Source organism: Oncorhynchus clarkii, chromosome 20 (genome assembly GCF_045791955.1).
Source record: "Oncorhynchus clarkii lewisi isolate Uvic-CL-2024 chromosome 20, UVic_Ocla_1.0, whole genome shotgun sequence".
Lineage (NCBI taxonomy): Eukaryota > Metazoa > Chordata > Actinopteri > Salmoniformes > Salmonidae > Oncorhynchus > Oncorhynchus clarkii.
This window is the reverse complement of record NC_092166.1, coordinates 14,018,308-14,034,449: the sequence shown is the minus strand read 5'-3', so window position 1 is coordinate 14,034,449 and position 16,142 is coordinate 14,018,308. Positions and strand designations below refer to the sequence as shown.

Below are 16,142 nucleotides of genomic sequence, written 5' to 3'. Positions count from 1 at the left end.
TTGAAACCCAAAGGAAGTCACCATTTTATTTTAGATACATTTGGTCCACAAAAACTCACCACCATCTTCTTCTTCTTCTTGCATCCAACGAAAGTGCGTTTGGCCACACCATTTCTTTTTTTCCACTTCCTTTTGCTCCATCATGGCCGCCGTTGGCCACAACCTGGAACAGCACAAACACACCCCCGGCCTAAGTAGTTCAGATGATATCCCATACAGAAGGACCACAAACCCCATTTTCATTCATCCATGAAATCCCAAGTCATCTCGACATCTTGTTAATGTCAGAACATTGCAAGCCAAACCCTTCGCCGCTGATCTGGCCGCTATTCCGCTTGTTGTTGTAGCTAGTAGTAGCCAATGTTACCTGTGCCTCCGCAGGAACACAAAATGAAAACAATGTTGCTACTTTAGGCAGATAAAGCCATCTCCTTATTTACTGAAAGTGTAGGATGGGTCACCTGAAGACGGGGAACATTTGAGATCGACTACATTGCAGTTAAGCTGCGCAGACACACACACTACTCTTTTAGACGTGGTTAATTGTTGAATCAAACGTTAAATCCGTGAGGGATTTAGACAAAATATGATAACGCTAGCGTTCTACACATTTTTCTGAATATTCCACAATTGTGTGGCCTGCTGAACTGAAATAGATATTCTAAGAGGTGCAGGAACAAGCAGTAGAAAATGTGAGGTACTGGTACTCGGTTCCGGTAAGCCCCTGGTCAAGTCAAGCAGTGTGTACCTACTGGTCAAAGTGAAGTAACATTCAAAACCAGCTAGTTTTATACATGAGGAACGACAAATGAAGCTAAAAAACCAGAGTTAACAACAATCAAGTGTACTGTGAAAGAACGCTGATAAACACAGCACAAATGAAATATTGAACTTTTTAGAGGTCAGTTTAAAAGCCAGCGTCTAATGATTACATCCCCGATGGATCAAAAAGGTCAAACTGACAACACCAGTGTTTGACATACATGTACATCATTTGCAATTTATTTGGCGTAAATGAACACTGATTTGCCATTGAACACATACAGGGGTGAAAATATATAACTCAATGCACAGATAATTAGTGAAGGTCCTGGATGAAGTTTAAAAAAAAATCTGCTTTAAGATTCAAGACATGTATAACTCTCCTCTCTTTCCCTCGCCTGGGAATCAGCATCATAATCTACTTAGTCTTCCAAACACTGTAGGACAAAAATAACACAGGTAAAGTAAAAATACAAAAGTGGGTTTGGTCTCTTAAATAAATTGATAGCATGAATGAGAGAGAGGGGGAGGGGTTCTCAGTCATCCAGGAAGTCCTCGTCCAGGTTGACGTCCGAGGTATCAATGTCGTCCAGCTCCATGTTGTCCAGGTCGTCTTCAAGTTCGTCCAGGACCTGGGGAAGTAAACACACAACGTTAACACCTGGCCCATAACACCGCTAATGTATGAACATAACCTGTTGCAATATCAGTACCATCTCGATTTCTTCTCACTGGGTAAAGCGCCTCACCTACTGAACATTTGTCTATTTCTAGGGAGGCTGTTGCCTACCTTGTCCTTCTGTGACTCAGATGAGCTGGGGCTTTCCTCCTCAGGTGCAACCTCAGGCTCTGCCTCCGAGGGGATCACGGCTGCAGCCACTACCGCCGCCAACACGGACGCCATCACGCCTGCGGCTGGCATGGTCTCCTCGCCGCTGTCTTCAGCCTGCTGGTGGACGCACACACACAGACATGAGCAGGACTCCACACACAGTACACACCAGGGGTGTGAGATCTGTTTTTTAGCATCTCCCCTGTTTCCATCTTTAATCCAGCCAACATGTGAGGGCTATTCTAGATGTGAAACTCTACTCTTCCACTTCTAGGTCTGTGATATCAAAAACATATTGTCTGTGTAGAACTACAAAGCCTTTAATCAAGTTGGCTACCAATTAGTCTTTGTAGTGGAGGTTTCTGAGAAGAATGAAGACTTACCAGTACCGGTGTAGCGAGGGAGAGTGGAGCTCCTTTGGGCTCGTAGCCCGTGGCCTCCTCTAGTATATTACGTTCTTCATTGGGCTGGAGAAAAGAGACACGAGGAATGGGTGTTGTGTGTCAACGATCAGACAAAGACAGCAATGGATGAGATAAGGATGGAGAGAGTGGACTACTTCTGTGATGCAAATATGCATCCATAACTATCTTTCAGATTCGAGATGTGAACGTCAGATTATTCACATTTATTAGAGTTCCACCTCCAACCCCCACCACTCACCGTGATGAGAGGGTAGTTGGTGGCGGGCAGGGAGTTGCCCAGGCAGGTCTCACGGAGGAACTGCTCGGCCACGAATGACTCCTTCAGCCCGGGGAACAGGTTCTCATACTCAGTGGGGTCGGCCAGTGACTCAGCCGCCTTCTGGTTGACCTTGGCCAGGCTCTCCCTCCACAGCTTGACCACTCTGGACACCTGGCTGGGTAGGTAAGTGCGGGCCAGGAAGGCCGCCTCGGGCAGCCGGTTCGTCCGGATCAGCAGCTCTAGACAGTGGTCCAGTCTGAGGACAGACAGCCAGACACCAGTGTCAGAGAGAGGTCCAATACACTCCTACTAATCACATGTTCTATACTTTCCAAGAGCTTATTTTTGCTCATTGTTAACAGCTACAACAAGGAAGTCCGATGCCTCACTGACATGGATGAAGGAATAGCGCCGGTGACAGCAAGATTCCATTGGTAATACACTGAACAAAAAAACAAAGTGTTCGTCCCATGTTTTATGAGGTGAAATAAAAGATTCCAGAAATGTTCCATACACACAGCTTATTTCTCAACTTTTGTGCGCACATTTGTTTACATCCCTGTTAGTGAGCATTTCTCCCGTGTCAAGATAATGCATATCAAGAAGCTGATTAAACAGCATGATCATTACACAGGTGCACCTTACGCAATAAAAGGAGAGTCTAAAATGTGCAGTTTTGTCATAGAACACAATACCACAGATGTATTTTGAGGGAGCATGCAATTGGCATGCTGACTGCAGGGATGTCCACCAGAGAATTGAATGTTAATTTCTCTACCATAAGCAGCCTAAGCCGTTGTCTATCAACAATGACAAGCCACCAGGGTCTGACAACTTGGATGGAAAATTACTGAGGATAATAGCATACGATATTGCAACTCCTATTTGCCATATTTTCTATTTAAGCCTACTAGAAAGTGTGTGCCCCCAGGCTTGGAGGGAAGCAAAAGTCATTCCGCTACCTAAGAATAGTAAAGCCCCCTTTAATGGCTCAAATAACTGACAAATCAGCCTGTTACAAACCCGTAGTAAACTTTTGGAAAGAAATGTGTTTGACCAAATACAGTGCTATTTTACAGTAAACAAATTGACAACAGACTTTCAGCACGCTTATAGGGAAGGACATTCAACAAGCACAGCACTTGCACAAATTACTGATGTTTGGCTAAGAGAAATTGATGATAAATTGTGGAGGCTGTTTTGTTAGACTTCAGTGTGGCTTTTGACATTATCGACAATAGTCTGCTGCTGGAGTTGTAGTTTTATTTAACCTTTTATTTTACAAGTCAGTTAAGAACAAATTCTTATTTACAATGACGGCCTACACTGGTCAAACCCAGACGATTCTGGGCCAATTGTGCGCCGCCCTATGGGACTCCCAATCACGGCCGGTTGTGATACAGCCTGGAATCGAACTAGGGTGTCTGTAGTGACGCCTCTAGTACCGAGATGCAGCGCCTTGAACGCTGTACCACTTGGGAGCCCAAGCCTCTCCAACATAATCTAGGTAGAATCAGGAATTCCCCAGGGCAACTGTCTAGGCCCATTACTTCTTTCAATCTTTACTAATGACATGCCACTGGCTGAGTAAAGCCAGTGTGTCTATATATGCTGATGACTCAACACATGTCTGTTACTAGAGCGACTGAAAGGACTGCAACACTTAACAAAGAGTTGCAATTCGTTTCTGAGTGGATGGCAAGTAATAAGTTAGTCCTAAATATTACTAAAACTAAAAGCATTGTATTTGGGACAAATCATTCACTAAACCCTAAACCTCAACTAAATCTTGCAATAAATAAGGTGGAAATTGAGCAAGTTGAGGAGACTAAACTGTTTGGAGTAACCCTGGATTGTAAACTGTCATGGTCAAAAAATATTGATACAATAGCTATGATGGGGAGAAATCTGGCCATAATAAAGTGCTGCTCTAACTTCTTAACAGCACTATCAACAAGGCAGATCCTACAGGCCCAAGTTTTGTCGCACCTGGACTACTGTTCAGTCGTGTGGTCAGATACCACAAAAAGGACTTTGACATGCTTGTTATTATTAGCTCTCTATCTCTCCTTGCTCAACGTGGACGAGAGATTGACTTAATCACTGCTTGTATTTATGTGAGGTATTGACATGTTGAATGCACCAAGCTGTCTGTTTGAACTACTGGCTCACAGCACAGACACCCATCATTACCCCAAAAGATATGCCACCAGAGGTCTCTTCACAGTCCCCAAATCCAGAACAGACTATTGGAGGTGCACAGTACTACAAAAAGCCATGACTACATGGAACTCTATTCCACATCAAGTAACTGATGCAAGCAGTAAAATTATATTTAAAAAACATACAAAAAACACCTTATAGAACAGCGGGGACTGTGAAGCAACACAAACAAAGGCACAGACACATGCACACAATAACATACGCACTATACACACATGATCACATGGATTTTGTACTGTAGATCTGTGATAGTGGTGGAGCAGGGGCCTGAGGGCACACAGCGTGTTGTGAAACCTGTGAATGTATTCTAATGTTTATCTATGCAGTCACTTCACTCCCACCTACATGTACAGATTACCTCAACTAACCTGTACCCCCACACACTGACTCGGTACCAGTGCCAGGTGTATATAGCCTCGTTATTGTTATTCTTGTGTTACTTTTTATTTTCTTAACGTCTTCAACTGCACTGTTGGTTAAGGGCTTGTATAGTAGGCATTTCACAGTAAAGTCTACACTTGTATTCGGCGCATGTGACATAACGTTTGATTTGATTTAATGTTGTACATTTTATAAACTGCCTTAATTTTGCTGGACCCCAGGAAGAGTAGCTGCAATGGAATCCAAAATAAATACAACATTGTTTTAGAGAATTTAGCAGTACAGCCAACCGGCCTCACAACCGCAGACCAAGTGTTACACCGCCAGCCCAGGACCTCCACATCCGGCTTCTTCACCTGCAGGATCATGTGTGGGGGGAGGGGTGCTGAGGAGCATTTCTGTCTGTAATAAATGCCTTTTGTTGGGAAAAACTCATTCTGATTGGCTGGGCCTGGCTCCACAGTGGGTGGGCCTATGCCCTCCAAGTCCCAGTCATGCCCAGTCATGTGAAATCCATAGATTAGGGCCTAATGAATTTATTTCAATTAACTTAATTCCTTATATGAACTGTAACTCAGTAAAAACATTAATTGTTCCATGTTCCGTTTATATTTTTGTTCAATGTAAATCACATGATGTGCTCCATCCACCTGCCTGTTCCCCTCTTCTGTACTCACTTCCCCTGCAGGAAGTAGGTCATGAATGCCACGTTGTTCTTGCCGTCCCGCTCAGCGCCCTCGGCCAGCTTGCCCACCATGGCGGCGTTGCCCGAGGCGGTGGCCAGCAGTAGCAGGCCACCGTAGTCCTGGGCGTGATGAAGGCACTCCTGGGCCAGGCTAAACTGGCACTTACTGATGGCCAGCTCTGCCAGCTGCTTCCACTTCTGCTCCGACTGCCACCAGAGAAAACAACGGTTCTAATGTTTACATTCATGTTATACAGTACTGTCAGTTAGACGGATATCGTAGGAAGTTGAATCCTCACTTCAAGCTAAAACAATTACATAGTTAAGCATCGTTTAGTGCAGCTTAGCTGAAGGACGGTTAATTAATTTAACTACACAGTCCATTCAGATCTAAATCAGATGTTGACTAAATAGATTTAAACCTAGAAGATATTCAATACTGAAGACTAACTAATTGTAGAATGACTGACATATATTCATCTTTAGTCTTTGAACTCTTGTAGTGTGTGTGCAGTGGTCTCTCCATAGCCTATTGTACTGTAGGTCTCACCTCTGCCTCCACAGCCAGCTGATAGGCGATCTTCAGCTCCCCCAGCTGCAGGGCAAGCTCAAACCTGTGCTCCGAGTCTGATGACACGGCCAGAGCCTGCTGCTTGAAACCCTGGATGACCAACAAGAACATATCAGTAAACATTGTAACATTTCATGCAAAGACACACAGTCAGTTCACACAACAGCAGCCACATACAATTTTTGTTTTGAAATGGAGAGCCCAGAAACGCTAGCATCCCATAGTCTAGCTAGAATTCCCGTTGCACCCCGGCTCCACCATAGGTTCAAAATACTACATTTTACTTCATCTATTCGCCTCACTTCCTCTGTGAACAGGAAGTTTCTGACCTGTTTCTCCAGGAAGTGTGCTACGCGGGTCCTCTGCTCCTTGGGGATGGTGGGCAGCACTTTGTCGGCCATGCCAAAGTCCCGGCGCATCACAGCTGTCTGGTACTCCAGCACAGACACCAGTAGGGAGTAGCTGACGATGTTCAGTTCCTTGTCACCCAGGTACAGGCGGTCGTCCTTGGGGATGTAGCCCAGGAGGTACATGGTTCTACGGATGGAGCAGATAGACCATATGTAATAGGGATTTAAAAGGAAACTGATCACACTTTGAGATGGCGTTCTAGGACTGGTTTCCAATGCACAGATAAAGCCTAGTTGTCGACTAAAAAGCATGCTGAATGAAGGAAGATCTTTTCATAGGAAGATCTTTTTAGTCCAGGACTAGGCTTAACGTGTAACTGACAGCGTTTTAGCAACGTGAAATCTGATACAAATCTGTTCATATACACCAGGGAAGAATATGATGCCCCCTTATTTATTGGACATTTTCTGAGCACTTTCATAGAATGTTTGGGAATGACGTAGAGTAAGGCATTTGGGAAAATTCTACAGCAATATATAGTGAGAAAGTGTCCGTGCGTTTGGACAATTAATAGACACCGCAGTAAATAAAACCTAATAAAGATGTCGGCCCTGTCCTGGACCAGACTCTACACAGACCGGTGCGCCATAGACAATCAGAACTACAATAGGCGTGTATGCAAATAAGCCATATGGGTCTGCCATCACTCACTTTCAACTGGACTGTGTGTTTACAGGCAGTAGGGCCTGCCATCACTCACTTTCAACTGGACTGTGTGTTTACAGGCAGTAGGGCCTGCCATCACTCACTTTCAACTGGACTGTGTGTTTACAGGCAGTAGGGCCTGCCCTCACTTTCAACTGGACTGTGTGTTTACAGGCAGTAGCAACAGTGCAACTTTAGACCATTAGATCATTAAAAAGCATTCGCACAAGCCACAAAATAGACCTGAATGGGTTTCTGCAGTAATGTAAATACCACAGGAGTCCTCTTATATTTGGGAACTTTACAGTCCTATTGATCAAACCACCACGAACAGGTAGGCTCTCTTCCTCCCTAAAATCAACAACAAAAGTTAGCCAGAGCCAGATGAGCTCAAATCTAGAGTGACAAACCCTCTTCTTCAGCTTAAAGTTGGCCGTCAAAATTGCACTGATAAATGATGGGGAATAGTAGCTTGCCCTTCTGCAGCTTGCCTGCCAATGCATGCTTGTCCCAACCCACATTTTGCCAATTGAATGGGAACTGCCTGCCTGCCTGCCCATTTTATCAATGCCAAATACATGATTGACAACTAAGAGATTTTCATTCTGTGGAGAATAGTTGTTCAAGGTCAGCATAGCTAGCAAAGCAATTCACATTTCTTGCTAGCTAACCAAATGACACCTGCATCTTTAGCTGTAGCCACCGAAAAACGGCGAGGGGGAAAAAGTCAGTCACTCACCCACTTGTCCAATGACATGACATCCTCCCAGCAGCTAGCTAACTAACATTGGTCTCTGTATTTTTAGCTTCCTAAATAGATACGCTAGCCTATTAGGCATGTTATGACTGACTTGTGATCATTGCCCTTGCTAGTTTCATTATATTGACATTCCCAGCCTTAGTTACATTCATTCGCTTTTGTCCCAAAAAATGTAGTAATTTAAAGTGAAACAGTGCATCCCGAGTGGGTGGAGGCAGCAAACAATGTACCAGGCCAGCTGTAATTTATAACCTGATAGGAATGTATTGGTGAATTATATTAATCATGTTCTGAACAACATCCATCTATTCTGCAAACTATGTCTTACTGTACAAGTTTTTGTTGGTTTTGTAGCATAAACTGGGAATTTGATATTTTTGGCTGATATTACTGTCTGTTTGATATCTGCAAAGCAGTTAAAACGCTGTCAGTTCCACTTTAATCTCTGTCCAGAACAAAAAAATACACTTAGGTTGTTGAGTAAGATAGTGGGCTCCCCCCCGTTTATTCAGTTCAGTTATTTGTTGGATAGTCTTGTTGTAGAATGAATGTCAATGTAGCCCAAGCACATATGCTGCTTTCAACACAAAAGGACTTGACTAATTCAAATGTTGCCCTAAAGAGGACAATAGTGGGGACTTTTGGCTTTACATTAGCTGACATAACACAAACATTTAGCCTATTTAGCAAATTTACAGAGGTTATTGTTTCTGGTCGTATACCCCCAACACCAGTGCTTACACAGCCAGCAAGACAGGGGTCGCACTCAAAGCAGCACTAAGCTCCACGTATTCTTCAACTCCAGTCTCTTACTCCTGGATCGTATTCACTATGAACCAAACAGAGAGGGACCTACCTCAATTTGCCCAATAAGAAATATTTGTTTTCTGTTGCAAAACGTATTGCTACGCTGTGCTCTAATAAATATAACCCTGGTTTGCCGTACCTGTCCAGGTGAGCGATGGTGACAATCTCTCCCCCCACAAAGTAGTTGAGTCTGTTGACAGAGCTGGTGTAGATGAAGCAGTCTCCCACCCATAGGCCTGTCTTCACCACCTCCTGGATCTCCCCCTGGACCTGGAGGATCAAAACAGACACAAAATGGCCGACAGATTAGGGAGGAGGAAGGGAGGTGGGTGTTCACTGGTGTTATGTTGTCGAGGGCACCAGAGTATTTGCCTGTCACACACACACACACACACACCTCAAAGGCATCTTCGATGCCATCCTCGGTCACTCCCTCGTTGTTCTCTTGGGAGGCGGCTACTTTCTCTGACAGGTAGCGCAGGATGAAGAAGGAATCCTCTGTGGCTATACACACCAACTCCCCTGAGTCTGACCAGAAGATCTACAAACAGAGAGAGAGGGAAAGAGAGAGGAGGATGCAGTGTTATCTCATGCTTCGCTTACGGGCCTGATATCATGATGATAAACGTTAATGTCATATGCACATTTCTATCAATACGATACTGGGTAGAAAAGCAAACATTCACCGAAACAGACCCTTGTACATGCTAGGATGCTCCTGTACATATCTATATTCTGATAAAGATGCTATTTTCTCAACAGTACTCACATGTTTGGGCTGGATCTCGACGCGGCGGATCAGCTCTGTGTTTTCCCAGTCATAGAAGGCCAGACCGTTCACTGACCTGACGCCTAGCAAAAAGCCTCCATAGATACCTGCAGGGAAATTTATATCAGGGTCATATTCATTGGGCACCAGTTGGAAGAAAACATACTGAAACACATATGGACTACCTGGATTTGTCCAATAAGAACGTTCATTTCATTTTCTGTTTTCATTACCTGACGGGTTCCATCAAAACTGTCATAATTTGTTTGCAGTATCTTTGTTCACACTACTAACTACTTGGGCCGGCCTTCTTCCACTTACCTTCAGCACCAAAGTCTGGCTTGAAAGACTTCTTCTCCTTGAAGTTCTTGAAGATTTTGACCACACTGTTGCTTTCCCTGATGGCATACCTATGACAAGACAGACCATGGACATTTGTGAGTGACAGAAAGTAATCATCCATTCTTGGAAGAAGAAAATAAAATCACATACTTTGATTGGTTATTAAATTCAATTATATAAAGCTAAATCCCAATTGCTGTGAATGAATTGTAGGGGTGTGTGTGATGGACTCACTCGGAGGAGTCGTGTGCCCAGACAAACTCCTGCGCTGAGCCGAAGCTCTTGTTCCTCAGGGCCATAGCAGTGTAGATGATGTACTCTCCGTCTCCACACACCACAACAAACCTGACAACACAAACAACAATGCATATGGATTAGAGAGGGGCTCTGTTTTCTAACAAATTAGTTTTTTTGATATAACATTTGAAAACCGCTTTGCCTTTAAAGGTGTGGCACACAAATATGCAGTTGTTGTGCAAGACATTTGAATATATTCCCTGAATAGCTGACACGGGAGTCCAATGCAGTGCGGACTGACCTTCCGTTGGGGTTGTGCTGGATGGTCTGGGGGTAGATCTCACAGCTGCCCATGTCTTTGACGGCCAGCGGCAGCCTCTCTCCATCCTTGATCTCCGTGTCGCCCATGGCCTTCAGGTTTGCCTGCTGCACCTCCGAGTGCTTGGCCCAGATGATCTTCCCACTGGTGTCCATGGACATGGCTGGCTCCTCACGCCCCAGCTACAGATCACAGGAGAGGATGGAATAAAGTACCGAGGCTTTCAGCAGAGGAGATGTCACTGAGTAGTTGTTTCAACATAGAAAGGTAGTTAAAGAGTACGTGTGCAATATGTACAAACAGAAATTATATCAAACACAGTGGAAACCCATCAGTGTGAAAATATATATATTTTTCTTGAGTTTGACTCTTATGCACAAATATATAGTCATTGACGTTTCTATTGAACACCTTGATGATGATGCTGCCTTCATCGTAGCCCAGCGCCACGTTGTTGGAGCCTCTCAGGCCACACACACACCACACGCGCTCCATGCCGTAGTTCAGCGTGCTCTCCAGACGGTACGTACTCGAGTGCCAGATACGCACAGTGCCTAAGGAACCAGAGAATGGATTTTTAAAAATATTTTTTTGACTTGTGTGCATGTTTTTATTTAATTGTTTTATTTAACGTTTGTATTTTTCAATATGTAAAATCATCCAGAGTGGAGCAAATATATCTGCTCACCAACAACAGAAGAAGTACTTTCAGAGGTTCAGAATATGATAGAGTGGGTATAAGGAATTTCCTCACCGTCCTCTGAGCCTGTGATGATGATAGGCAGCTCTGGGTGAAAGCTGACACACGACACATTCTGGGCGTGGCCCTCCAGGGTCTGCACACACGTCTTGTTCTGATGGGAGGAAATAAAGAGAGAGAGAGTGATACTCTGCTACAAACATCTACAATACATATTTTTTCTTGGTGAGAGACAAGGGGATGAGATTGGTCAGCAAGACTAAAATAGTAATGCGCAAACACAGTCCACTAACCCCGCCTCCATTGAGTAGGTGAGGCACAGGACAGCACTCACCCTTAGTAACGCAGTAGTGAATGGATGCTTTGCATAGTGTCTTACTGCATTTACTACTGAGTTACACAGAATTTGGCCATGCTCATCTACATATAAATTTGAATCTACTACAGTAGAATGTCATTTCACTGCTTGTTATGATCTGGAAGTGGCTACATTGTTTCATCCCACCTCTGTCTTACCTGGTAGTCCCAAATCTTGACCAGACGGTCATCAGCACCTGATATGAGGTATGGCTTGTCCCCTCCGCTGTAGTAGTCAATGCAGTTGACTCCTTTCTCATGGCCCTCAAGGGTGAAGTTAGGAGAGGAGGAGCCCAGCTGCCACACCTGGGATAAGACAGACCATGTGTCAGAAAAAAACAACTCACACAAACATCGACACTCTATGGTTGTTGTAAGCACACAACTTTTGTTAAGCAGTCATCACACACACACACACACACAGTGTCTGGTGTTACCTTGATGGTTCTGTCCAGAGAAGCGCTGGCAAACTGGTTGTTGTCTTTAGGATTGATGACGATCTGCATGACGTAGTGGGTGTGGCCCTCAAACACCTGACTGCAAGACCACTTCTTCTCCCAGTCCCACAGCTTGATTAGCATGTCGTCTGGACACACACAGGAAGTAACAGTCACTTAATATCATACTTGTGTGACAGAGAATGAGTTTGTGCATTTGACACAAGTATAAAAAGACGGGAGTCAAAAAAAGAAAAAGAAGAGTTACTGATTGCGCACCACTGCTTGTGAGGATGTAGGGCTGGGTGGGATGCACGGCGATACAGCGGATGTAGTCAGAGTGGGCCTCAAACATGTGGACCCTCTCCAGGGTGTTGTAGTTGAACACACGGATCTGCATGTCATCCTACAGAGAGGAAGGAGGAAAGACATTGCAAATGCAGTGAGCACGTAATCTCCATTCTACAAGTCAACACAAAGTGGTGGAAGATAAGATAGACCATCAGTAGTTCTCGATTCTCATTAAATGCTTGTCCTGAATTTTAAATCAGCATCACTCACCGCTCCGGTTATGACCCAGTTCTTCCTGGCTACAAACTTCGATGCTCTCACTGGAAGGTCACACACTTCGAAGGTCTTCACCAAGGTCTGGATTGGAGATATTTACAAATCGTACATTTTAATTGCATATACGTTTCGCTTTGAGTTGTTTATCTCCGTGGTGCAAGTACTCAACATCAAACTGGAACCGTGTGTGTTTGTTTACCTGTGTTTCGTGGTTCCAGACACAGACACTACCATTGTACAGGCTGGCCAGCATCCACGGCTCGGTCGGGTGGAGGTCCACGCTCTTCACACGGTCTGACCGGGCTGTCAGCTTCCGCTTGATGTCCAGCCTGAGAGGCTGTGAGACAGATGAGATGCTGTCAAGTCAATCCAAATAAACTGACAGAGCAGTGCACAGTGTACTGATCTGGGGTGTAATCATTAGTCCAAACAGTTGCAATTTGCAACGAAAACTAAAGTCTATATTGGACAAATTCAGGTAGGCCCCTCCACGTTTCATTCCGTTTGCTTCTATTAAAGAAACGTTTTGCAAAAGAACCGGCTTAATGAATACACCCCAGATTGCAGATCATAGCTAGTTTGCAAGCTAATGTTAGCTAATGGTGATAAAACTAGTACACAATTACTAATCCTTCCAAAATCCTCAAAAATGTCAACACAGCACAGTAGCTAGCAATGCAGCTTCTGTACCATCAAATACAAATATTTTACATGCAAAATGTAGAGAGATGGCTAGCTAGATAAATATAGACTACAATATTGGATATTGATTACTGCATTGTTGGGTTTAGAGCGTGTAAAAAGGGCATTTCACTGGAATTATGCATGTGACATTAAACTTGAAACTGCTCACGCGTAACGGTAGTAGGGAAATGTGATATGTACTGTAGCTAGCTAACGTTAACTAGCATTATTAACTAGCTACAAGGACAAGAGCATCATTGCCAAAGGATAGCTAGACAAAAGGCTTCTTAACAGCTTCTACCCCTAAGCCACAAGACTCCTGAACAGCTAATCAAATGGCTACCCATTTTTACACTGCTGCTACTCTGATTATTATTCATGCATAGTCACTTTACCTCTATCTACATGTACAGTACCAGTCAAAAGTTTGGACACCTAATCATTCAAGGGTTTTTCTTTATTTTTACTATTTTCTACATTGTATAATAATAGTGAAGAAGTCAACACTATGAAATAACACATGTTTAATCATGTAGTTGAAACCAAAAAAGTGTTAAACAAATCAAAATATATTTTATATTTGACATTCTTCAAAGTAGCCAGCCTTTGCCTTGATGACAGCTTTGCACACTCTAAGCATTCTCTCAACCAGCTTCATGAGATAGTCACCTGGAATGCATTTCAATTAACAGGTGTGCCTTGTTAAAAGTTAATTTGTGGAATTTCTTTCCTTCTTTTAATGTGTTTGAGCCAATCAGTTGTGCTGCGACAAGGTAGGGTTGGTATACAGAAGATAGCCCTATTTGGCAAAATACCAAGTCCATATTATGGCAAGAACAGCTCAAATAAGCAAAGAGAAACTTTGAAAGTTTCTTCAAGTGAAGTTGCAAAAACCATCAAGCGCTATGATGAAACTGTGTCTCATGAGGACCACCACAGGAAAGGAAGACCCAGAGTTACCTCTGCTGCAGAGGATAAGTTCATTAGAGTTAACTGCACCTCAGATTGCAGCCCAAATAAATGTGTCAGAGTTCAAGTAGCAGACACATCTCAACATCAACTGTTCAGAGGAGACTGTGTGAATCAGGCCTTCATGGTCAAATTGCTGCAAAGAAACCACTACTAAAGGACACCAATAAGAAGACTTGCTTGGGCCAAGAAATACAAGCAATGGCCATTAGACCGGTGAAAATCTGTCCTTTGGTCTAATGAGTCCAAATTTTAGATTTTTGATTCCCACTGCCGTGTCTTTGTGAGATGCAGAGTAGGTGAACGGATGATCTCATGGAGGAGGTGTGATGGTGCTTTGCTGGTTACAGTATCATTGATTTATTTAGAATTCAAGACACACTTATCCAGCATAGCTACCACAGCATTCTGCAGCGATGTGCCATCCCATCTGGTTTGCGCTTAGTGGGCCTAACAATTGTTTTTCAACAGGACAATGACCCAACACACCTCCAGGCTGTGTAAGGGCTATTTGACCAAGGAGAGTAATGGAGTGCTGCATCAGATGACCTGGCCTCCACAATCAGCCGACCTCAACCCAATTGAGATGGTTTGGGATGACTTGGACCGCAGAGTGAAGGAAAAGCAGCCAACAAGTGTTCAGCATATGTGGGAACTCCTTCAAGACTGTTGGAAAACCATTCCAGGTGAAGCTGGTTGAGAGAATGCCAAGAGTGTGCCAAGCTGTCATCAAGGCAAAATATAAAATATATTTTGATTTGTTCAACAAATGTCAATGTAAGGTGAAATACCTTCTGTATTCAGAGCATGTGACAAATACAATTTGATTTGACTTGATTATCCTTGCTACTTAGCTAGCTAGTTAGCAAGTGTTTGGCTAGCTATCATCATTCCCAAAATATAATAATGCATTGGAATAGTTTAGACACAAGGACGAACAGCACTACCGCACCTGCTGTCTCGACCTCTGAATTCTCGGCTATGAAATGCAAACTGACATTTACTCCTGATATAACTTACTGACCTGTTGCACCCTCTACAACCAATGTGATTATTATTATTTGACACTGCTGGTCATCTATGAACACCATATACTATTATAATCTCCACCCGGTACAGCCAGAAGAGGACAGGCCACCCCTCAGAGCCTGGTTCCTCTCTAGATTTCTTCCTAGGTTCCTGCCTTTCTAGGGAGTTTTTCCTAGCCACCGTGCTTCTACATCTGCATTACTTGCTGTTTGGGGTTTTAGGCTGGGTTTATGTATAGCACTCTGATATCTGCTGATGTAAAAATGGCTTTCTAAATACAATTGACTACCGTTAGTAGGTGGACAAATTGCGCGCTAACTGACTAGCAACAGGCCTAGCTTGTTTTGCTAGCTATCGTTACCTTAGCTAGCCTTAGTTAGCATGGCTAGCATGTCTCAATCACAATCTTTACTGACATAAACTGGTCACATGTCACCAAACATTACAATTCAGACTACATATCTGTACGTAATATATAACTTTCAACATCGAATGTAAACTTGTCTCACCATGTTTTATCCCTGGATTGTCTCTCTTTATGTGAATGAATTACGAATAATTAGAGTCGGTGCTGCGTTTTCTGTGGACGGACTGTCGAGTAGTGACGTGGAACCCATGAAACTTCCTGAAACTGCGTGCGATGCTAATCGATGACGTGTGGTTTGGGGTCGTGGCACTTTTTCCAAGGTCCACTGCTGTAGTTTAGCTATAACTTTGTTAAAATCACTATTTCGAACATAGCATATACATGTTGTGCACATTAAGATGTTTCTGCAGTTTATAAACATGTTCAGACGGTTATTTCCCGAACTAAATGAATCACTGTGATGGCCCAAATTCCAGTATACTTGCTGCATTTGCCCAACTGTAACTCATCTTTGGAAGACTGGTGTTCAGTCCAGGGTAGAAAGCATACCCACTAGTTTATGTTCCTAATCCTATATGGTTTAGGAGTCTTCACTGTGTATCAG

The 16,142-nt window shown here is 43.6% G+C and overlaps 1 protein-coding gene across 2 annotated transcripts; it reads right to left on the bottom strand.

The window, feature by feature from the left end:
• Window positions 1–971: 971 nt before the first annotated feature.
• LOC139375957 (COPI coat complex subunit beta 2) lies at window positions 972–15,788 on the bottom strand. 2 transcript variants are annotated; one of them, XM_071117940.1, is made up of 21 exons: window positions 15,681–15,788; window positions 12,689–12,826; window positions 12,484–12,570; window positions 12,202–12,328; window positions 11,923–12,071; window positions 11,645–11,791; window positions 11,183–11,282; window positions 10,840–10,982; window positions 10,411–10,610; window positions 10,107–10,217; window positions 9,852–9,940; window positions 9,531–9,637; window positions 9,159–9,302; window positions 8,901–9,031; window positions 6,468–6,675; window positions 6,118–6,228; window positions 5,560–5,774; window positions 2,258–2,534; window positions 1,978–2,061; window positions 1,553–1,711; window positions 972–1,394 (listed from the first exon to the last, which is right to left on the bottom strand). In XM_071117940.1, exons 1-21 carry the CDS (start codon window positions 15,681–15,683, stop codon window positions 1,299–1,301), a joined length of 2,826 nt encoding a protein of 941 aa, XP_070974041.1. In that variant the 5' UTR covers window positions 15,684–15,788; the 3' UTR covers window positions 972–1,298. The 2 variants fall into 2 exon arrangements, with proteins under 2 accessions (XP_070974041.1, XP_070974042.1); XM_071117941.1 differs by having other exon boundaries at window positions 1,553–1,708; window positions 15,681–15,779.
• Window positions 15,789–16,142: the final 354 nt, after the last annotated feature.

What these genes read in the sequence shown, in the direction of transcription:
- LOC139375957 (XM_071117940.1), bottom strand. An exon ending in TCTGGAACCACGAAACACAG is followed by an intron (nt 12,571 to 12,688) that starts GTAAACAAACAC and finishes TCTCCAATCCAG; the next exon opens with ACCTTGGTGAAGACCTTCGA. An exon ending in AGCTGGCTGTGGAGGCAGAG is followed by an intron (nt 5,775 to 6,117) that starts GTGAGACCTACA and finishes CTCTGGTGGCAG; the next exon opens with TCGGAGCAGAAGTGGAAGCA.